This window comes from Homarus americanus, unplaced genomic scaffold (assembly GCF_018991925.1).
Source record: "Homarus americanus isolate GMGI-L3 unplaced genomic scaffold, GMGI_Hamer_2.0 scaffold1613, whole genome shotgun sequence".
In the NCBI taxonomy this organism is placed as follows: Eukaryota; Metazoa; Arthropoda; class Malacostraca; order Decapoda; family Nephropidae; genus Homarus; species Homarus americanus.
In genome coordinates, this window is record NW_024739986.1 from 218,108 (window position 1) to 242,500 (window position 24,393).

Here is a 24,393-nt window from a genome sequence, read left to right on the forward strand (position 1 = left end):
GATGTGTGGAGTGTGTGTTGGGTTCAGTGTGTGTGAGTGTGTTGGGTTCAGGGAAGGATGTGTGGGGTGTGTTGGTTGGGTTCAGTGTGTGTGGGGTGTGTTGTGTTCAGGGAAGGATGTGTGGGGTGTGTTGGTTGGTTTCAGTGTGTGGAGTGTTGGGTTCAGGAAGGATGTGGGTGTGTTGGTTGGGCTAGTGTGAGTGTGTTGGGTTCAGGGAAGGATGTGGGGTGTTGGTTGGGCTCAGTGTGAGTGTGTTGTTCAGGAAGGATGTGGGGTGTGTTGGTTGGCTCAGTGTGTGGGTGTGTCAGAAGGATGTGTGTGTTGGTTGGTTTCAGTGTGGGAGGTTGTCAGGGAAGGATGTGGTGTGTTGGGCTCAGTGTGTGAGTGTGTGGTTCAGGATGTGTGGAGTGTGTTGGTTGGGCTCAGTGTGTTGGGTTCAGGGAAGGATGATGTTTGAAGTGTTTCATACCCTCTTTATCACCCTTATTTCCGCCTATCTCTCTTTATCTATCCTTTCATTAACCTAACTCTCCCCTTTCATCATTCTCTCACACCCTCCTTATCAAGACTTGTCACACTCTCTCTCTGTGTGTGTCATGTCATACCTAATGCCACCTGACAGGTTTATCAGCCAAGTAACACGCGACGGTAATCAGACTCGGGTTTATGTGTCCATTAAGGCTGAAGCCATCAATGGTTCTTGTCCTGTGCTGTACTGCTGTCCTTGTGTTATTAGTTGTTGTGGATTACCAGTGTTTTTGTTGTTGTTGTTGCCTTGTTATTAGTGTTGGTTATTGTTTTTGCCCCCCCTCCTCATACCCCGCCCCCCCCCCACACCTCCCCTCACCTCTCACCTGGTAACAAATATCACACCTTCATAAAGCAACACATCGACCCCCTCGCTCACCTGGATGGTCTAATAAACAAGACACACCTGAGCTAGGAGACCTCACCTGTGTCCTGAACGTGTTATACCTTCCCTCCCCCACCTCCCCCATCCTTATTCTTCGTCTTCTTCCCCTCCCTACTCCCCCCCTCCTTCGTCTTTCTCCCCCTCCCGCCCTCACCTCCTCTACGGCCTCTTCTCCCCTCCCTTCTATTCCCACCCCCCATTCTCCTCGTCTCCTACTCTTACCCTTACTTCATTCCTCCTTCCCACACCCTCTGCCTTTTCTCCCTTCTTCCTTCCCCCCTTCCCCCCCTTCACCTTCCCCCACCCCATTCTCCCTCTTGTCCCCCTTCCCCCATCCCTCACCCCTCACCCCCCTCGGGAGACCGGTGGGAGGTGAATTGCGTTTGACCCGACGTAAAATGAATTGGATCGGATTAACGTCAAAAAACGCTATTATTAGTATCAAACCAGATTTACGGGAGATTACAAGAGCAAACGTTATTTACAGCATGAAAACGATTTGATGAGGATTAACGGAGAAAACGTTATCATTAGTGTAAACAGGATTTATGAGGATATTCCAAGAAAACTTTGTTATTAGTATAAAGAGAAACAATTTGGATTAACCGACAAAATGTTATCATTAGTTTAACTGGATTTATGGGGATTACATGAGACACATTATTATTGATGTAAAACCGGATTGATTGTGATTACCTGTGTGTGTGTGGGGGGGGGGGTACAAGAAGGGGACATGTACGACCTCCCATATACAGGGAGAGTTATACAGCAGTGCTTCTCAGGGCACTCCGGAGACCCATAAACCAACGGTGGCTCTTAGGTGACGGTGGAGGATGTCGCCAGGTAGAGGTGGGGGAGAAGGAGGGGAAGGAAGATGGGGAAGGAAGATGGGGAAGAGAAGGAGGAGGAGGAAGAGTATGGAGGGAAACGATGGAGGAGGTCGTATAGTTAGTGGCAGAGGAACGGGAAGGTCATGAATTACAGTCAAATAATACAACAGTCAGGTTACACAACACAGTCAGGTTTTAGGACACAGTCGACGGTGAAACAGTCACTCAGGTGTCAACAACAAGGCTTTGAGAGGAACATGAAATTAAAAAGCCCGATAAATATATGATTAATTATTATATCACAGGTGAGTTACAGCAGCCGTCATTACCTGTGTGGAAAGTTGGATCTAATTAGCTGCTGCAGAGTAACGTTGGTGATGATTATATTTGCCAGGTGTGTATTAGGTACGTTAGAGCACTGTAACATTATTACCCCCTCCAGCTTATTTTATTTCATGTTTAAATATCCTAACGTTACCTGAGGGTGTTTGGTTAGGTTAGGTTAGCGTTTGGGTGTTAAATCTTCAGGTGAAATACTCTAGGGTGCCAAATCTTCAGTTGATCCCTTACTTCTACACAGGATATTCACTGAACACGAGGAACCATCACACTTAAATTTTCATTTCTCATAAAATAATTCCTGGAAATACTTGTTTTTAGTCAATTAACAAAAATATTTTAATATAATTAAAAAAAATAGAAATTGAGAAAAAGTTTATGTCTACCAAAGTATTTATATATTTATGGTAGTTTGTTTATTATCAATAGTATTAATATGAATTTGGCGTGACAAGTATCTCACCTTTTACCTGTAGACGACCTGGTAATATTAGCAAGGTGTTCCTCCCACTGGTGTCTTAGGTGGTTAATACTGTGAGTCTTCCAGGAACCGCAGTGTATTACTTGACTCACAACAACCACCACGCCAGTCTCTCTCAAGGGATTAGTTCAAATGCTGTCTTGGTATATGCTGTCCTGGTATATGCTGTCTTGGTATATGCTGTCCTGGTATATGCTGTCTTGGTATATGCTGTCTTGGTATATGCTGTCTTGGTATATGCTGTCTTGGTATATGCTGTCCTGGTATATGCTGTCTTGGTATATGCTGTCTTGGTATATGCTGTCTTGGTATATGCTGTCTTGGTATATGCTGCCCTCGTATATGCTGTCCTCGTATATGCTGTCCTGGTATATGCTGTCCTGGTATATGCTGTCTTGGTATATGCTGTCTTGATATATGCTGTCTTGGTATATGTTGTCCTGGTATATGCTGCCCTCGTATATGCTGTCCTGGTATATGCTGCCCTCGTATATGCTGCCCTCGTATATGCTGTCTTGATATATGCTGTCTTGGTATATGCTGTCTTGGTATATGCTGTCTTGATATATGCTGTCTTGATATATGCTGTCTTGATATATGCTGTCTTGGTATATGCTGTCTTGGTATATGCTGTCTTGATATATGCTGTCTTGATATATGCTGTCTTGATATATGCTGTCTTGGTATATGCTGTCTTGATATATGCTGTCTTGATATATCTGTCTTGGTATATGCTGTCTTGATATATGTTGTCCTGGTATATGCTGTCTTGTATATGTTGTCCTGGTATATGCTGTCTTGGTATATGCTGTCTTGGTATATGCTGTCTTATATGCTGTCTTGATATATGCTGTCTTGATATATGCTGTCTTGGTATATGCTGTCTTGATATATGCTGTCTTGATATGCTGTCTTGATATATGCTGTCTTGGTATATGCTGTCTTGGTATATGCTGTCTTGGTATATGCTGTCTTGGTATATGCTGTCTTGATATATGCTGTCTTGATATATGCTGTCTTGGTATATGCTGTCCTGGTATATGCTGTCTTGGTATATGCTGTCTTGATATGCTGTCTTGATATATGCTGTCTTGATATATGCTGTCTTGATATATGCTGTCTTGGTATATGCTGTCTTGATATATGCTGTCTTGATATATGCTGTCTTGGTATATGCTGTCTTGGTATATGCTGTCTTGGTATATGCTGTCTTGGTATATGCTGTCTTGGTATATGCTGTCTTGATATATGCTGTCTTGATATATGCTGTCTTGATATATGCTGTCTTGGTATATGCTGTCTTGGTATATGCTGTCTTGGTATATGCTGTCTTGATATATGTTGTCCTGGTATATGCTGTCTTGGTATATGCTGTCTTGGTATATGTTGTCCTGGTATATGCTGTCCTGGTATATGCTGTCTTGGTATATGCTGTCTTGGTATATGCTGTCTTGGTATATGCTGTCTTGATATATGCTGTCTTGGTATATGCTGTCTTGGTATATGCTGTCTTGGTATATGCTGTCCTGGTATATGCTGTCTTGGTATATGCTGTCTTGGTATATGCTGTCTTGGTATATGCTGTCTTGGTATATGCTGCCTTGGTATATGTTGTCCTGGTATATGCTGTCTTGGTATATGCTGTCTTGGTATATCTGTCTTGGTATATGCTGTCTTGGTATATGCTGTCTTGGTATATGCTGTGGTATATGCTGTCTTGGTATATGTTGTCCTGGTATATGCTGCCCTCGTATATGCTGCCCTCGTATATGCTGTCCTGGTATATGCTGCCTTGGTATATGCTGTCCTGGTATATGCTGTCCTGGTATATGCTGTCTTGGTATATGCTGTCTTGGTATATGCTGTCTTGGTATATGTTGTCCTGGTATATGCTGTGTCATATATATGTCGTATATGCTGTCCTGGTATATGCTGTCTTGTGATATATGCTGTCTTGGTATATGCTGTGGTATATGCTGTCTTGGTATATGCTGTCTTGGTATATGCTGTCTGGTATATGCTGTCTGTATATTTGTGGTATATATGTCCTTATATGCTGCTGGTATATCCGTCCTGGTATATCTTGATCTTGGTATATGCTGTCTGGTATATGCTGTCTTGGTATATGCTGTCTTGGTATATGCGCATGTGGTATATGCTGTCTTGGTATATGCTGTCTCGTATATGTGTGGTATATGCTGTCCTGGTATATGCTGTCTTGATATGCTGTCCTGGTATATGCTGTCTTGGTATATGCTGTCTTGGTATATATATGTGATATATACTGTCCTCGTATATGCTGTCTGGTATATGCTGTCTTAGTATATGTTATATGCTGTCCTCGTATATGCTGTCTTGGTATATGCTGTCTTGGTATATGCTGTCTTGGTATATGCTGCTCTTGGTATATGTCTTGGTATTGTTTTTCTGTTATATGTTTTTTGGTATATTGTGTCTTGTATATGCTGTCTGGTATATGCTCCTGTATCATGTTGGTATATGCTGTCTTGGTATATGCTGTCTTGGTATATGTTGTCTGTATATATATGTCTATTTCTCGTATATGCTGTCTCGGTATATGCTGTCTCTTGGTATATGCTGTCTATATATGCTGTCTGGTATATGCTGTCTTGGTATATGCTGTCTTGGTATATGTCTCGTATATGCTGTCTGGTATATCTGTCTGTCATATTCTATATGCCTCGTATATGCTGTCTGGTATATGAGTATATCTTCGTATATGCTGTCCTCGTATATGCTGTCCTGGTATATGCTGCCCTCGTATATACTGTCGTATATGCTGTCCTCGTATATCCTTCGTATATACTGCCCTCGTATATGCTTATACTGTCCTCGGTATATCTGTCCTCGTATATGCTTCTTGGTATATGCTCATGTATGTGTGTGGTATATGTCCTGGTATATGCTGTCTCTTGTATATGCTGCTTTCGTATATATCCCTCGTATATGCTGTCTGGTATATGCTGCCCTCGTATATGCTGTCCTGGTATATGCTGTCCTGATATGCTGTCCTAGTATATGCTGCCCTGGTATATATCCCTCGTATATATGCTGTCTATATATATCTTGGTATATCTGTCCTCGTATATGCTGTCCTATGTTGTGTATATGCTGTCCTGGTATATGCTGTCCTCGTATATGCTGCCCTCGTATATGCTGTCCTCGTATATGCTGCCCTGGTATATGCTGTCCTGGTATATGCTGCCCTCGTATACTGCCCTCATATGCTGTCTTGGTATATGCTGTCCTGGTATATGCTGTCCTGGTATATGCCTTCATGTACCCCTCGTATATGCTGTCCTGGTATATGCTGCCCTCGTATATGCTGCCCTGTATATATGTCTGTATACTGCCCTCGTATACCCTCGTATATGCTGCCCTCGTATATGCTGTCCTGGTATATGCTGCCTCATATGCTGCCTGTATGCTGCGCTCGTTGCCCTCTTATACACTGTCCTGAACACTCTAACACACAATCAAAGGAGAATCTATAGGGGTCCACACACTTAACCTGCCTACACCTAGAGGGACCTTCCTGCAGTACCCACCAAGAATAAGGTCACCCCCGGGAGTTATGACCGTGGCACCTGCAGAGAAAACACCACCTTGATGATTCGTGATACTGAAGAAGAGGTGGTGACTTCCAGGAACCTTGTGACACACCGCCCACCAGGTTTCATTTTAAAACATGCATAGAACTTATTTAGGAATGTCTAGAAGCGCTAATTGCTCACCTGGGAGGTTTCTAAGAAGTACAGATAATAAAAATCCGTCCGTTTGTTCGTCTCCCCTTGAACCACGAGCCCCGAGAATCAGACTCATGAATCCGAAGCATTTATGGATAGAATATTGTATCAGTCTACTGCTTCGGTTTGAGTCTGAATCTTGGGGTTTGTGATTCAGGAAAGGAAGAACACTTTAGTACCTGACTGTATGGAGAGAAGTTTCTATCTTAGCCACACACACACACACACACACACACACACACACACACACACACACACACACACACGAAGCTTTCCTTGAACCTCCTCCAAGAACATGATGAAGGATTACTATTATTGGAGTCATTCTTATAAGATCTTCCAGTTTGTCCTCCATATTTATCAGTCTTTTGTATTATCATCTGTCATAAAATAAAGTAACCAGTTTGTTCACGTTAGGTTAGGTTAGGTTAGGTTAGGTTAGGTTAGGTTAGGTTAGGTTAGGTTAGGTTAGGTTAGGTTAAGATTTGTTGAAGTTAGTTTACGTTCAGTTTAAGTTAATTTACATTTAATTTAAGTTAGTTTACGTTTATTTAAGTTAGGTTACGTTTAGTTTAAGTTAGGTTACGTTTAGTTTAAGTTAGGTTACGTTTAGTTTAATTTAGGTTACGTTTAGTTTAAGTTAGTTTACGTTGACTTTAAGTTAGGTTAGGTTAGGCTGCGTTAATATTAGTGTTTAAAAATGACGTGAAATAAGGTGGGGTGGTTAATCTTAATATAATCCCAATAATTTGAATACAAGATTAACTAAAGTGACAGAAATCTTGCAAATCTGAAAACCTGGTGACCTTTTCTAGCAGTCTACGTAATGTTCTACCTGGGACCATTATGACCTATTCAACAACAGCAGCAGCAAGAAAGGTCAAACCCTAAAAGTATTTGACCTCTGAGTACTAAGTGGGTCATCCTTAAAGAGATTTGTTTGTTTTGTGGGAATGGATGTTTGATAAATCGTACAGGTGGGGAGGAAAGGGGGTGTGGGAGAGGAAAGGGGTGTGGGGAGGAAGGAGGAAGGGGGTGTGGGGAGGAAGGGGTGTGGGGAGAGGAGGGGTGTGGGAGAGGAAGGGGGTGGGAGAGGAAGGGGTGGGGGAGAAGGGGTGTGGGGAGAGGAAGGGTGTGGGAAGAGGGTGTGGGAGAGGAAGGGTGTGGGAGGAAGGGGGTGGGGGGAGGAAGGGGGTGGGGGAGGAAGGGGGGTGTGGGAGAAGGGGTGTGGGGAGGAAGGGGTGTGGGGAGGAAGGGGGAATGGGGAGGTTGGGGTGTGGTGATGGTGTGTTGGGGGGTGGAGGTAGGAGGTGGTGCGTCGCAAGCCAGTTCATCGACCTCCCTGGCCCCGCCCTCTCTCCCTTCCTGTCTCTCTCTCCTCTCTCCCTCCTCCTGTAGCCACCAACACCTTCTCTTTCACCATCACTTTCCACCAACAACACTAACACTTTCCCCTCAACTTTTCCCCATCTACCACCATCTATCACCACCACCACCACCACCCCAACACTACCAACCCATCCCCACCATGCGCCAACAAAAATTACCCACTACCTACCAGGAAAACCAACACATTGTAATATACATATCCTTGTCCCCCAAAAGGTCACACAAAGGGCCACACAAGGTCACGTGCTAAAGATACACCACCAGGTCAACGTATCATCATTTAACCATCTCTCACCTCGGGTCATCCGGCTAAATGTGTTCACCTCGTTTACTAATGGAGGTCAGGTAATGGGGTCATACTCAAAATACATGGAGGCTTGTCATTGCACACCTCACCCGACATGTTGTATTGTCATTTAAAGTGAAGTATGTATAATGTCAAGTGCTGGTGCTGTGGTGTGACGGATGTGGGGCGGGGGGGTGATACATGGAGTTATTAATTTTTCCGTCACACACCGTCACACACCGTCACACAATACCATAGGGTTGTGGAGGTAATATTGTCACCATGGTAATAGTGTTTAGTAAGACCAAGATTACTTGTACAGGTGTGGTTGACAGGTGTGGTTAGTAGGTGTGGTTGACAGGTGTGGTTAGTAGGTGTGGTTGACAGGTGTGGTTAGTAGGTGTGGTTGACAGGCGTGGTTAGTAGGTGTGGTTGACAGGTGTGGCTGATAGGTGTGGTTGACAGGCGTGGTTAGTAGGTGTGGTTGACAGGTGTGGTTAGTAGGTGTGGTTGACAGGTGTGGTTAGTAGGTGTGGTTGACAGGTGTGGTTGACAGGTGTGGTTAGTAGGTGTGTTTGACAGGTGTGGTTAGTAGGTGTGGTTGACAGGTGTGGTGTGGTTGACAGGTGTGGCTGATAGGTGTGGTTGGCAGCTATACAACACACTGCCAGAGGTTATACAGCCCACACACTTATGGTCCAATACTCATACACATTATCGTTGGTTGATGTATAATGTGTATACAGGTATACGCGTACGCACGTAGTGTACATGTTGACTAATATACATACACCATACACTACACAGTACACACACACACACATAAATACACTTGAATTTATATACACACCTTCAAACACATAAAGACGAACACACATACACAATAAAACATACACACACCTACATAGAGACTTACTGTACACACATACATACATATATACGTACATACTTACAGATACTTACACACACACACATACATAGAGACGTACACACACGCATACATCCACTAAAATTCATGACATTGCCAACATCATCAATAGAAATATGAATATGAAATCAAACCTTCACACCTGCCTTGATTTACAGCGGTGTGTGTGTGTGTGTGTGTGTTTAAAATACAGTTCATTTACATTCTTACTACATACATAAAAACAACACAAACAGTTATAAGACACACACACACACACACACACACACACACACACACACACACACACACACACAATAACCAATAATTACATTCACCCAGACATAAATTCTGCTCTGGCAAGTATATGTAGTAAGGGATTCACCTCGACATACACAAATGCACGTACAGTAGTGAAGTATATGTGTAGTTGTAATGGTTGTAGTGTAGTATATGTGTAGTTGTAGTGGTTGGAGTGTAGTACATGTGTAGTTGTAGTGGTTGGAGTGTAGTACATGTGTAGTTGTAGTGGTTGTAGTGTAGTATATGTGTAGTTGTAATGGTTGTAGTGTAGTATATGTGTAGTTGTAGTGGTTGGAGTGTAGTACATGTGTAGTTGTAGTGGTTGTAGTGTAGTATATGTGTAGTTGTAGTGGTTGTAGTGTATTGTAATGTGTAGTTGCTGTGGTTGTAGTGAAGTACACGTATAGTTGTAGTGGTTGTAGTGAGTACACGTATGGAGTGGTTGAATTAATATATATGTGTAGTTGTAGTGGTTGTAGTGAAGTGTATAGTTGTAGTGGTTGTAGTGAAGTACACGTATAGTTGTGATGGTTGTGGTACACGTATAGTTGTAGTGGTTGTAGTGTAGTATATGTGTAGTTGTAGTGGTTGTAGTGAAATACACGTATAGTTGTAGTGGTTGTAGTGAAGTACACGTATATGGTTAGTGGTTGTGAGTGAAGTACGTATAGTTGTAGTGGTTGTGGTGTGAGTAATAATGTATAGTTGTAGTGGTTGTAGTGAAGTACACGTATAGTTGTAGTGGTTGTATGTATAGTTGTAGTGGTTGTAGTGAAGTACACGTATAGTTGTAGTGGTTTGTAGTGTAGTACACGTATAGTTGTAGTGGTTGTAGTGTAGTATAATGTGTAGTTGTAGTGGTTGTAGTGAAGTACACGTATAGTTGTAGTGGTTGTAGTGTAGTATATGTATAGTTGTAGTGGTTGTAGTGAAGTACACGTATAGTTGTAGTGGTTGTAGTGTAGTACACGTATAGTTGTAGTGGTTGTAGTGTAGTATATGTGTAGTTGTAGTGGTTGTAGTGAAGTACACGTATAGTTGTAGTGGTTGTAGTGTAGTATATGTATAGTTGTAGTGGTTGTAGTGAAGTACACGTATAGTTGTAGTGGTTGTAGTGTAGTACATGTATAGTTGTAGTGGTTGTAGTGTAATATATGTGTAGTTGTAGTGGTTGTAGTGTATTATATGTGTAGTTGTAGTGGTTGTAGTGTATTATATGTGTAGTTGTAGTGGTTGCAGTGTATTATATGTGTAGTTGTAGTGGTTGTAGTGTATTATATGTGTAGTTGTAGTGGTTGTAGTGTATTATATGTGTAGTTGTAGTGGTTGCAGTAGTATATTTTAGATTCAAATAACACTCAGATTCACGAGGAGTAAACATAAGGGTATTGACAGGGTGGTAGAGGAGGGAGGAGGAGAGGGAGAGGAGGGAGGGAGGAAGAGAGGGGAGAGGGAGGGAGAGAGAGAAGAGGGGAGAGGAGGGAGGGAGATGAGGGGAAGGAGGGGAGAGAGAGAAGAGGGAGAGAGAGAGGGGATAGGAGGGAGGGAGAGGAGGGGAGGGGAGAGGGAGGGAGGGAGAAGAGAGAGAGGGGGAGAGAAGGGAGAGGAGGGAGGGAGAGAGAGAGAGGGGGGAGAAAGAGAGAGGGGGAGAGGAGGGAGGGAGGAGAAAGAGAGGGAGAAAGAGGGGAGAGGAGGGAGGGAGGAGAAGGGAGAGGAGGGAGGGAGGAGAAAGAGAGGGAGAGGGAGGGAGGGGAGAGGGAGGGAGGGAGAGGAGGGATGGGAGATGAGGGAGGGGAGAAGAGGGGAGAGGGAGGGAGGGAGGAGAGAGGGGAGATGAGGGAGGGGAGAGAAGAGAGGGGAGAGGAGGGAGGGGAGAGAAGAGAGGGGAAGAAGAGAGGGGAGAGGAGGGAGGGAGGAGAAGAGAGGGGAGAGGATACTGATATTAAAACAGTTTATTTAGCTAGAAGAACACAGATACAGAGTCGATGATAATAACAATATTAACATGGCTGAGCCAGTTGAGAGCCAGAGCTCTCTTTTAGGCACCTGATATATACTATACATTTATCTCAAGGAAGTATTATGTAACATTTAGTATCATCTGGAATAGTACAATAGCATGGTGGTAATAAGTACATATCAGAATGTTACCACGGTTATCACTTTGTTATGCGTATTTATTTATTTTTTTATTTTTTTACATTTATATTGTAAGTATGTACATACTTTACAGTGGAGTTGATATACATTCTTTGTTAAGGGAGGGAAGCAGTACAACATGGGTTGTATTAAGGTGGAACAAGAGGACAGGGCTGCCAGTATCATGTCTAGTCGACAAATACATTTATTGCAATGCTACTTTCCATCTATCTACATGATAATTTATGAGAAAACGGTTTTGGTGGTACAATAAAAGTAGGAATATAAAGAAGGTATTACAAAAATATATTAATACGTAGACAATAGATATTTGTTTTAGAGATGATTTAAAGGAAGGGAGCGTAGTCTTTGCTGGGATGGGTGGGGGTAAGTTGTTCCACACCCTCACACCAGGAGAGGAGCGCATGGGGGGTGGTCGTAGTAGCTCTGGGTGTCTTAAGTTGTATCTCTGATTATTCCGGAACTGGAAATATTTATTGTCAAGCAAATGATTGACAGATTTGTAAATAAATAGGGAACAGCAGTAGGTGTTAATATCCTCGAATTTTAACATTTTCAATTTAGTAAATTGTTCGTTAGTGTGATCAGTTTTTCAAGTCGGTCATCGTCCGCACAACTCTCTTCTGTGCAGTAATGAGGGGTTGTGTTTTGAAGAGCCAGAGGGGATATAAGAGAGGGGAGAGAAGGAGGGGATAGAAGGAAGGAGGGAGGCGAGGATAAGGTAAAAACTGTAAACAATGTTAAGTATGACTGAGAATCGGTCACGGTATGAAAGTGTAGACAGGTGAGTGCTAAAGGTGTAGACAGGTGAGTGGTAAAGATGTAGACAGGTGAGTGGTAAAGATGTAGACAGGTGAGTGGTAAAGGTGTAGACAGGTGAGTGGTAAAGATGTAGACAGGTGAGTGGTAAAGATGTAGACAGGTGAGTGGTAAAGATGTAGACAGGTGAGTGGTAAAGATGTAGACAGGTGAGTGGTAAAGATGTAGACAGGTGAGTGGTAAGGGTGTACACAGGTGAGTGGTAAAGGTGTAGACAAATGAGTGGTAAAGGTGTAGACAGGTGAGTGGTAAAGATGTAGACAGGTGAGTGGTAAAGATGTAGACAGGTGAGTGGTAAAGATGTAGACAGGTGAGTGGTAAAGATGTAGACAAGTGAGTGGTAAAGATGTAGACAAATGGTGGTAAAGGTGTAGACAGAGTGGTAAAGGTGTGGTGAAAGATGTAGACAGTGAGTGGTAAAGATGTAGACAGGTGAGTGGTGGGTAGAAATGGTAAAGTGTAGACAGGTGAGTGGTAAAGATGTAGACAGGTGAGTGGTAAAGATGTAGACAGGTGAGTGGTAAAGATGTAGACAGGTGAGTGGTAAAGATGTAGACAGGTGAGTGGTGATGTAGACAGGTGAGTGGTAAAGGTGTAGACAGATGTAGGGTGAGTGGTGAAGATGTAGACAGGTGAGTGGTAAAGATGTAGGCAGGTGAGTGGTAAAGATGTAGACAGGTGAGTGGTAAAGATGTAGACAGGTGAGTGGTAAAGATGTAGACAGGTGAGTGCTAGACAGGTGAGTGGTAAAGATGTAGACAGGTGAGTGGTAAAGATGTAGACAGGTGAGTGGTAAAGATGTAGACAGGTGAGTGGTAAAGATGTAGACAGGGATCATAACCGTAATCAAAGACTTAAGGTAGTTACTGAATATTGCCCACCTGTCATAACTTAATTATAGTGTTTCTGTGTATCGACTCAGAGTTAAAAGTTATTGTTATTTAGTTGAAGTTTGTCTCGTACACACACACACACACACACACACACACACACACACACACACACACACACACACACACACACACAGTCACTTTAAATATTCATACGACACTCCCTCCTACACTAGTCTCAACACATGACGCCTAGGCTAAGATGACCTCTATGCCGGGGGTCAAGAGAGGTCATCATACCGTGACCTGGGACATTATCGAGCATCAGGTATATATATTCCACGTTTTATGCATTGGAATGTGGGAAGGACATTGACGACACATAAATCACTTTAATGTCTTAATTTACAGAATGTGGTTGGAGGTGAGGAAGGCTGGGTTAGTGCTTGCTTGAGTGCTTGTTTGAGTTGTAGGTTTAGGTTAGTTGTGGAGTGCTTGTTTGAGTGTAGTGTTGAGTTTAAGCTTTGGTTGTGGAGTGCTTGTTTGAGGGTTAGTTTTGGAGTGCTTGCTTGAGGGTTAATTTTAAGTGCTTCTTTGAGGGTTAGTTTTAAGTGCTTCTTTGAGGGTTAGTTTGAAGTGATCGCTTGTGTGTTGTGTCAAATTCAAGGTTAATTTGGGATTACTTCCTTAAATGCAAGCTATTTATATAGTGCTTATATGCATGGTATACAGAGCGCTATATAAAGTTATACGAAGAGTGCCAAGTAGAATACTGATTTAAAAGATATAGAGCTATAATTAAGGGAAGAATGACACCCTATTGGCACTCCAGCGGTACTTAACCTCCCACTCGAGAAGCTAGCACCATAACACCATCAACACTTCAGGTGGTAATCACATCATTTTACCTCCAGGACCCCAGATGCACTTCACCAGCACCTGTTACTGCGTCTGAAGGAGCTCTGGCACTGTAGCAGCACCCACTGACACCCCTAGGCACCCACTGACACCCCTAGGCACCCACTAACACCCTCAAGCACCATCAGATACCGTACTCTCCAGCACCATTCATTCCCATTCCATTGTCAGGTGGCGGCGGCACTACAGAGGTTAATGATAGGATTCCAATGGCGATAAACGGTGATACTCTGATGGTACTGCGACGCCAATGGTACCTCAGCTAGTTTGGAGGGTAATCATTATGGGTAATCAATGGTACCCCAGCAACACTCCAATGGTACTCTAGTGATGCCCAGCAGCTCGTGGTACTCCAATGGTACTTCATTGGTACTCTAGTGATACCATCAAAGGGCGGTATAGTTCACGTGTGCTTCGACTGCAATCTATTAACATTCCAATGGTACTCCTCCACATTAACTCCCCATCACATCTGCCTCCTCCACAGTGTCACAACACCACCCCCTCCTCCACAATAACACACCACCACCTCCTCCTCCACAATAACACACCACTACCCTCTCCTCCACAATAACACACCACCACCCCCTCCACAATAACACACCACCACCCTCTCCTCCACAATAACACACCACCACCCCCTCCACACAACAACACACCACCACCCCCTCCAACAACAACACACCACCACCCCCTCCACAACACACCACCACCTCCACAACAACACACCACCACCCCCTCCTCCACAACACACCACCACCTCCTCCTCCACAACACACCACCACCCCTCCACACAACACACACCACCCCCTCTCCACAATAACACACCACCACCCCTCTCCACACAACACACCACCACCCTCCACAACAACACACCACCACCACCTCCTCCTGATAACACACCACCACCCCTCCACCACAATAACACACCACCACCCCTCCTCCACAATAACACACCACCACCTCTCCTCACAATAACACACCCACCACCCTCCTCCACAATAACACACCACCACCCTCTCCTCCACAATAACACACCACCACTCTCCTCACAACACACCCCACCCCTCCTCCACAATAACACACCACCCCACTCATCACAATGTACACCACCACACTCTCAACACACCACCCCCTCTCACAATAACCTCTCATCACAATAACACACCACTCTCATCACAATATACACCACCACCCTCATCACAATAACACACCACCCCCTCCTCACAATAACACACCACACCACCCTCTCCTGATAACACGCACACCGCCACTCTCCTCCACAGTAACACCACCACCCCCTCCTCCTGATAACACACACCACCCCTCCTCCACAATAACACACCACCACCCCTCCTCCTGACAAAACACAACCACCCCCTCCACTCCCGCACCCCTCCTCCACAATAACACACCACCACCCCTCCTCGCTTACCACCCCTCCTCCTGATAACACACCACCACCTCCTCCCGATAACACACCACCCCTCCTCCACATGCTACCCCTCTCATCACAACCACACCGCCACCTCCTCCATCACCAATAACACACCACCCTCTCCTCCTTACACCACACCCTCTCACAATAACACACCACCACCCCCCCTCCTCCCACAATGTCCACACCACCACCCCCCTCCTCCACAATAACACACCACCACCCCCTCCTCCCACAATAACACACCACCACCTCCTCCTGATGACGCACCACCGCCCCTCATCACGATGACGCACCGCATCATCATCCTGATAACGCACCTGCACTCATCACGATACACGCATCATCATCCTACGCACCACCACCCTCATCACGATAGCACCACCCACCTCATCACAGTAACACACCACCACTCATCACAGTAACACCACGCCCCTCCTCCTGATAACGCACCACCACACATATCACAATGCACACCACCACCCTCTCATCACGATAACGCACCACCACCATCACAATGTACACCTGCCTCATCACAATAACGCACCACCATCACTCATCACAGTTAACGCCACCGCTCACTCCACAATAACACACCACCTCATCACAATAACACACCACCACCTCTATCATCTGATAACGCGCCTACACCCTCATCTGATACGCACCTGCCCCTCATCACGATAACGCACCACCGCCTCTCATCACGATAGCCCATCATCACGAACGCACCTGCCCATCACGATAACGCACCGCCCTCTCATCACGTAACGCACCACCCATCCCATCCTGACGCACCACCCACTATCACATAACACGCCTGCCTCCACAATCACCTGCCCATCATCACGTAACGCACCCGCCACTCATCACCGTGACACCGCCGCATCATCATCCGATGACGCCGCACTCATCGCGATGACGCGCCGCCGCCTCATCCTGATGACACGCCACCGCATCATCATCCGATACACACCTGCCCCCTCCTCACACACCACCACCCTCTCATCACAATGGCACACCACCTCCTCCTGATAACCCACCACCCCCTCCTCCGTGTCACCCCTCCTCCCACAATAACACACCACCCCTCCTCCTGACACACCACCACCCTCCTCCTGACCAACACACCTGCCTCCATCACAATAACACACCACCACCTCCTCCTGACACACACCACCTCCTCCTGATAACACACCACACCCTCTCTGTGTACCACACCCTCATCCTGACAACACACCACCACCCACATCACAATATACACCACCCTCTCATCACGATAACGCCACACTCATCACATACCACCGCACATCACGCACCACATCATCATCACGATACCGCCGCATCTCCACGATAACGCACCACCCCCTCATCACAGTAACGCACCACCACCCTCCTCACGTAACGCACCACTCTCCATCACGATATTGCCGCCCTCTCATCACGATAACGCACCGCCACCTCATCACAGTACACCGCCTCATCGCCACGGCAGCACCCCCTCATCCTGATAACGCACCGCCCTCATCACGGTAACGCACCTGCCCTCATCACAATGGCACCACCGCACTCATCCCTGATAACACGCCACCGCACTCATCACGGTAACTGCCGCACTCTCATCACGCAATATTCTGCCCATCATCCTGATAACGCACCGCCCCACTCATCACAATGACGCGCCGCCGCACATCATCACGATAACGCGCCACCGCATCATCACGATGACGCGCCACCGCCCCTCATCACGATGACACCACCGCCACCTCATCACCGTATCGCCACCGCCTCTCATCACCGTAACGCACCGCCTCATCATCCTGATAACACGCCGCCTCATCACGATGACCTGCCGCCGCATCTCATCACGATAACGCACATCATCACGACGCACCGCCTCATCACAGTAACGCACCACCGCCTCTCATCTGATAAACACCGCGCCTCTCATCTGATGACGCACCTGCTATCATCACTGATAACGCACCGCCTCTCATCACAATGACGCACCGCCTCTCATCACAATGACGCGCCGCCGCCCCTCATCACATGGCCACTATCATCACAGTAACGCACCTGCCTCTCATCACAATGCACCTGCACTCATCCAGATAACCACCTCCTCCTGTGACACCACCTCATCACAATGCTGCACCACCCCTCTCTGCCCACCCCCATCACGGTAACCTCACCCATCATCACAGTAACACCACCACACTCATCACAATGACACCACTCATCACAATAACACACCACCACCCTCTCCTCCCACAATAACACACCACCACCCCCCCCTCCACAATAACACACCCCACCACCTCTCCTCCACAATAACACACCACCACCTCTCCTCCACAATAACACACCACCACCCCTCCCACAATAACACACCCACCACCCCCCCTCCTCCACAATAACACACCACCACCCCTCTCCTCCACAATAACACACCACCACCCTCCCTCCTCCCACAATAACACACCACCACCCCTCCTTCTAACACCACACCACCCTCTCCTCCACAATAACACACCACCACCTCCCTCCCACAATAACACACCACCACCCTCCTCCACAATAACACACCACCACCCCCTCCTCCACAATAACACACCACCACCTCTCCTCCACAATAACACACCACCACCCCCTCCTCCCACAATAACACACCACCACCCCTCCACAATAACACACCACCACCCTCTCCTCCCACAATAACACCACCACCCCCTCCTCCCACAATAACACACCACCACCTCTCCTCCACAACAACACACACACCACCACCCCTCCTCCTGACCGCACCACCACCCTCTCCTCCACAACCACCACCCCCTCCTCCCACAATAACACACCACCACCCCCTCCTCCACAATAACACACCACCACCCCCTCTCCTCCACAATAACACACCACCCCCTCCTCCACAATAACACACCACCACCCTCTCCTCCACAATAACACACCACCCCCTCCTCCCACAATAACACACCACCACCCCCCCTCCTCCACAATAACACACCACCCTCTCCTCCACAATAACACACCACCACCCCCTCCTCCACAATAACACACCACCACCCCTCTCCTCCCAATAACACACCACCACCTCTCCTCCACAACCAACACACCACCACCCTCCCTCACAATAACACACCACCACCCCCTCCCCACTAACACACCACCACCCCTCCTCCACAATAACACACCACCACCCCTCCTCCACAATAACACACCACCACCCCCTCCTCCACATGTACACCACCACCCCTCTCCTCCCACAATAACACACCACCACACCCCTCCTCCACAATACCACCACCCCTCCCACAACACTACACCACCACCCCTCCTCCACAATAACACACCACCCTCCTCCACAATGTACACCACCACCCCCCTCCTCCACAATAACACACACCACCTCCTCCTCCACAATAACACACCACCACCCTCTCCTCCACACCTACACCACCACCTCCTCCTCCACAATAACACACCACCACCTCCTCCTCCACAATAACACACCACCACCCCCCCTCCTCCACAATAACACACCCACCACCTCCCCTCCACAACACACACCACCCTCCCTCTCACAATAACACCACCACACCCTCTCCTCCACAATAACACACCACCACCCTCTCCTCCACAATAACACACACCCACCCCCTCCTCCACAATAACACACCACCACCCCTCTCCTCCACAATAACACACCCACCCCTCCTCCTGATAACACACCACCTCCTCCTCCACAATAACACACCACCACCCTCTCCTCCACAATAACACACCACCACCCTCCACAATAACACACCACCACCTCCTCCACAATAACTTTCACCACCTCCTCCTCCACAATAACACACCACCACCCTCTCCTCCACAATAACACACCACCACCCTCTCCTCCACAATAACACACCACCACCCCCTCCTCCACAATAACACACCACCACCTCCTCCTCCAAAATAACACACCACCACAACATCCCCCTCCTCCTCCTCCACAGAAAACCACTTCAACGCTCCAGTATTACACTGGCACTTGAAGCTAACACTCTAATTACACTCAAGTGGCTATTCATAAACACTCTACCGGCCCTCAAGTCGATTTTAACTGGCACTGTTTAGCACTCCAGGAGCCTTCAAGTGCCACTCCAGAGACAGTTGAGTAGCGCACTAACTCTCCATCATTGGCGTTTAACTGCAAATTAAGCAACAAATTACCAGAAGCCATTTTAATGTCCTGTGATCTCGTCATATTCTCAAAGGTCGCTAAGGTGAATATATATTTATTTACTTTTTTTTGGGTGACTGAACGTAATTGCTAAAGTTTTAGATAGAAAAAAATAAATACCAAGATATATTATCAAAAAGTCGTATTTTTTGAGACACGTTCATTGGATATTTCTCTTACGTTGTTAACTTTAATTTTGTTTTAGGAGTACACCTGGCGTTTAAATAAGGTAAAAGAATAGCAAAAAGGTGTACTAAGACTTTACCTTCACTAGATTACCTTGACTTAGAAGAAGGTAAAATTTCAGCACATAATATTTATATGAATTTTGTAGGGAAATTTCGTCTCTTGACCGATGCTAAGTGACTAAGTGAACTTTCCTATGTATTAGAGTAATGTATATATTTATTATTTTATTTTACGTACCTATGAGAATATATTTCGACTTTTTAGGTATTTATTGAACTTCCTATTAAACTTTAAATTAGAATTATAAGTATTTTGAAAACATTTTAAGTTACGATGAATTTTATCTTTACGAAACTCTTAGAATCGGGATCTTACGTCATCTTGCTCACTGAAGGTTCCAACATGTTGTATTAATTACCTTACCTGATGAAAAATATCCGGAATAAAAAGTTATGTTCCTTTGTCACTTCGCTGCCAGGGAGGGGTAGGAGGGGGGACTTCACAGAGTAATTATTATTTCCATCATTCACCTCCCCAAAATGTAATATAAAAACAGATATTAATTGCTTATATCGGTTAATGACTTTGGTAGCCAAGCAGGTAATCAACGGTTCATATGTGTTCTTTCATCATTAGAATCAAAGAGGGGAGAGGTTGCCATGGTTACGGACAGTATAGAGGTTAGGGTTGGGATAATTACACCTGGATCATGACACGCGGCACATAGCACAGGTGTGCTGGGGGTAATGCACAGGTGTTCGTAGTGTGTAGCCTATATACGAGAATACGTCAGGGATATCGAACTGTATCAGGTGTTGGGAATATTATAGAAAACTGTGTGTGTGTGTGTGTGTGTGCATAGGGTGGTGTAATGTGTGTAGTGTGGCAGAATTATGTTTGTGTTCAGGTGCAAGCAATGCTTGCTTCCTCTCGCTCTCAGCTACCGCCGCTGGCTAGCCCTCGTGGCGAACAGGGAAGCAACTTCAATAAGTCTTCCCCTGCCAGTACTAAGCCTCTTCACCATCAAGACTCCTGCTGTGCCTCCTCGTGGCAACACACGGTAACTGGGTGCCTCTTGGGCCCAGACTAGACCAACAAGGGATCTAAGAGTAGCAGTGGGCCCCAGATGGACGGCGCACAGGACCACCGGCATGTGGACACGTCCTGTCGCCTACGAACCATTGCCCCGCTGCCTTGGGGATTAACCTTGCTAGGTATAAGGCTACGGGGGTAAACCCCGAACGAAAAATCTGCGGTGGAGCCCCGCATCAGGCAAACATGCTTACAGAATTCCAACAAGGCCCCAAACAACAAGGCCCCAACGGAGGTATAGGCGGAAGAGATGACCAACATGGGAACCCAACGACTACACTGGCGGACTAAGGCAATGCAGGAAGGACAGGCTACTAAGGCGAAACCCAACAAACTGGACTGTCGGCAGTCCATTGCAACTCTCTCCTCAGTCGTTGCAACACCTGTACTCCAGGATCAGGAAAGGGGAGAGCCAAGATGTGTGGTTGCAGTCTGCGCTCCTGCCTCACCACGTAAATCAACTCACGTGCAGCCATCATCCAGCTCATCATATTCCTCCTCATCATCAAACCCTTATACCCCAAAAGTCATATGGCGACGGACGAGTGGAGACTGGAACAGGGAGAGATGGCTACCAGGAGTTTCTAGTCACAACTCTGCACATGGGCGACACGGATAAGATGGTCGTTTATGCACTGGGATCTAGGCAGCAGTGCAGTCCGGTCCTGTCTGTGCGACCGAGCAGCCCTTTCGAGGAGCCACCCTGCTCACCCCACATGGGGAGGGGGCTAGAAAAGGTGCCCTAAACATAACCTACCTAAAGAAACTACTTGACTGGACAAAAGCACACAGTAAGGTCATCCTTATGCGGTCGAAAACACAATTATAATCCCAGATCAAAACAAAAACAAAATACAACCTCTTATGGTCGCTGCATGGAATGTCAGGACCCTTCTGGATACTGGCACAAATGCACGTCCTGAAAGAAGAACCGCCCTTGTGGCAAAGGAGTTGGCTAGGTATAACATCGACATACCAGCCATTAGTGAGTCCCAGCTCCCAGACGAGGGTCAATTCACAGAACTGGGGTCTGGCTATACCTTCTTCTGGAAGGGTAAGCCTGATGCGGAGAGAAACAGCATTTATGGAGATGGCTTTCCCATCCGCCAACGCATCCTACACAGGCTAACTGAAATGCCTGTTGGGTTCAGCGAACGCCTCATGATGCTCCGAGTCCCACTGAATCACTCTCGTCATGCCTTTTTCATCAGTGCATATGCCCCAATACTGGATGCATCAAGGATGCCTTGTAAACCTACTTTGGCAGAGTGGTAACCTCTATCCCTAGAGAAAATATGGTTGTGCTCCTTGGTGACTTCAATGACAGAGTTGGCAGAGACGCTGACATTTGGCAGCAAGTGTGCTGCATACAAACTCACTATCACCAATACCCTGTTTAGGCAGGCCGACAAGTTCAAGGGTTCGTGGCAAAACCCACGATCCAAGCACTGGCATCTCACTGACTACATCATTGGTAGAGAAAGAGATCACCGAGATGTCCTCATCACCCGAGCCATGCGTGGCTCAGACCACTGCAACACTGATCATTGGCTCGTCAGAGCCAAGCTTTCACTTCGCGTCTCCCCAAAACGGCGAAGGCTACAAGCCTCCAGAAGAGGTTTTAACACTAAACGTTTGGAGGATCCAGAGGTAGCACATAATTTCAGAGAGCAACTCGAACATGGGCTGATAAACAACCCGACAACAAACAACCCAAATCCCAGTGCCAAATGGGGTATTCTAGACACTGTCATGACAAAAACCTGCAGATAAACGTGCTGCTTTAACTGACTGGCAGAACACCCGCAGTCTCGGACCAAAGCTGATACCTTCCTCAAGAAGAAAGTGGCTTCCCAGCGTAAACTTCGCAAACTAAGGAACGACTGGTTTAAAAATAAAGCAAAATCTAGCAGAACAACAAAAGATATGCGAATTTTTCAATTCCACTAAAACATTTTATAGGCCCATTACTCATGGCACAGCCCCCTCAGCTCATCCGACAGTAACTCCCTATTTAAAGACAAAGAAGTCATTAACCAGCGCTGGAAAAAGCACTACCATTCACTGCTCAACCGAAACACCGATGTGGATGTCCTGACTACCCAGCAGGTCCCTCAGCATCCAGAGCTGACCCATTTCAACTATCCTTCATCCCTCGATGAGGTAGCTGCTGCCATCAAACAGATGAAAAATAACAAAGCCTCAGGGCCCAATGGAATCCCAGCCGAGGTGTATAAAGCAGGAGGACCTCTGCTTCCTAGCCGTCTCAACTCTCTCCTGGAGAATATATGGGGAAAAGGAGGAAATCCCCCAAGCTCTCTTAAATATGCCTCTATCGTCAATATTTATAAGAAAAAAGGAGACCTGTCAGACTGTGGCAACTACCGCAGGATTTCGCTGCTGTAGTTGGCAAGATTATCGCCCGAGTCCTAAACAGACTTCTCCCTGAGGCGGAAATCTTCCTCACAGAATCTCAATGTGGCTTTAGACCATCACATGGCACCATTGACATGATCTATCCTGCCCACCAGATACAGGAAGAGTGCAGAGAACAGCGTCGTGTCCTGTACATGGCCTTCATCGACCTAACCAAGGCCTTCGACTTGGTCAACAGGAAAGCCCTCTGGCGGATCCTCAGCCATTTTGGCTGCCCACCCAAATTTATCGCCGTTGTGAGGCAACTCCACGATGGCATGAACGGTAGTGTCCTGCACAATGGCACTCAGTCTGAGTTCTTCCCCATCCGAACGGGGGTTAAACAAGGATGTGTTCTGGCGCCAACTCTCTTTTCCATTTTCTTGGCTGCCTTCCTTACTCGTTCATGCCAGTGCCAATTTAGCTGGTGGGGTGGACATCGAGTACCGGATGAAGGATTCTTTCAACATAAGACGACTCCAGGCAGGAACAAAGGTGTCGGCAGCTTCCATTACTGAACTTCAGTTTACAGACGACTTCACCCTTGTCGCTCACATTGAATGCAACCTAAAGGAGATCTTGAACATCTATGCAGATGCGTATGCACACTTTCAGCCTGCCCCTAGTTCAGCCACGCCTCTACCATCCATCCAACTTAACGGTACTACCCGCTCTAATATTACCCAGTTTCAATTTCTCGGCTTCCACCTGTCCACCACCGCAGACATCGATGAAGCGATTGAACATCGGATCAGATGTGCATCTTAAGCCTTTGGCAGACTCCGTACCCGTGCCTTCAGCTGTTGGGAGCTGAAATTATCTACAAAGTTGCACGTATATCGAGCAGTGGTCCTCCCCACCCTGCTATATGGCAGTGAGACATGGGTCACATACAGGAGGCACCCCAAGGCACTTGAAAACTTTCACCAACGTAGTCTACGTTCCATCCTCCGAGTTTGCTGGGAAGACAAGAGAACAAATGCCAGTATTCTCGCTGACACTAACTGTAGGAGCATCGAGGCTACTATTATCCATGAGCAACTACGTTGGACTGCCCATGTTACCCGCATG

The 24,393-nt window shown here is 46.5% G+C and overlaps 1 protein-coding gene across 1 annotated transcript; it reads right to left on the bottom strand.

Moving 5' to 3' along the window:
• Nucleotides 1-2,691: 2,691 nt before the first annotated feature.
• LOC121875034 (cyclic AMP-inducible protein BP74-like) lies at nt 2,692-4,464 on the bottom strand. The gene has a single exon (XM_042379385.1). The coding sequence runs from the start codon at nt 4,462-4,464 to the stop codon at nt 2,692-2,694; it is 1,773 nt and encodes a 590-aa protein (XP_042235319.1).
• Between the last annotated feature and the right edge of the window lie 19,929 nt (nt 4,465-24,393).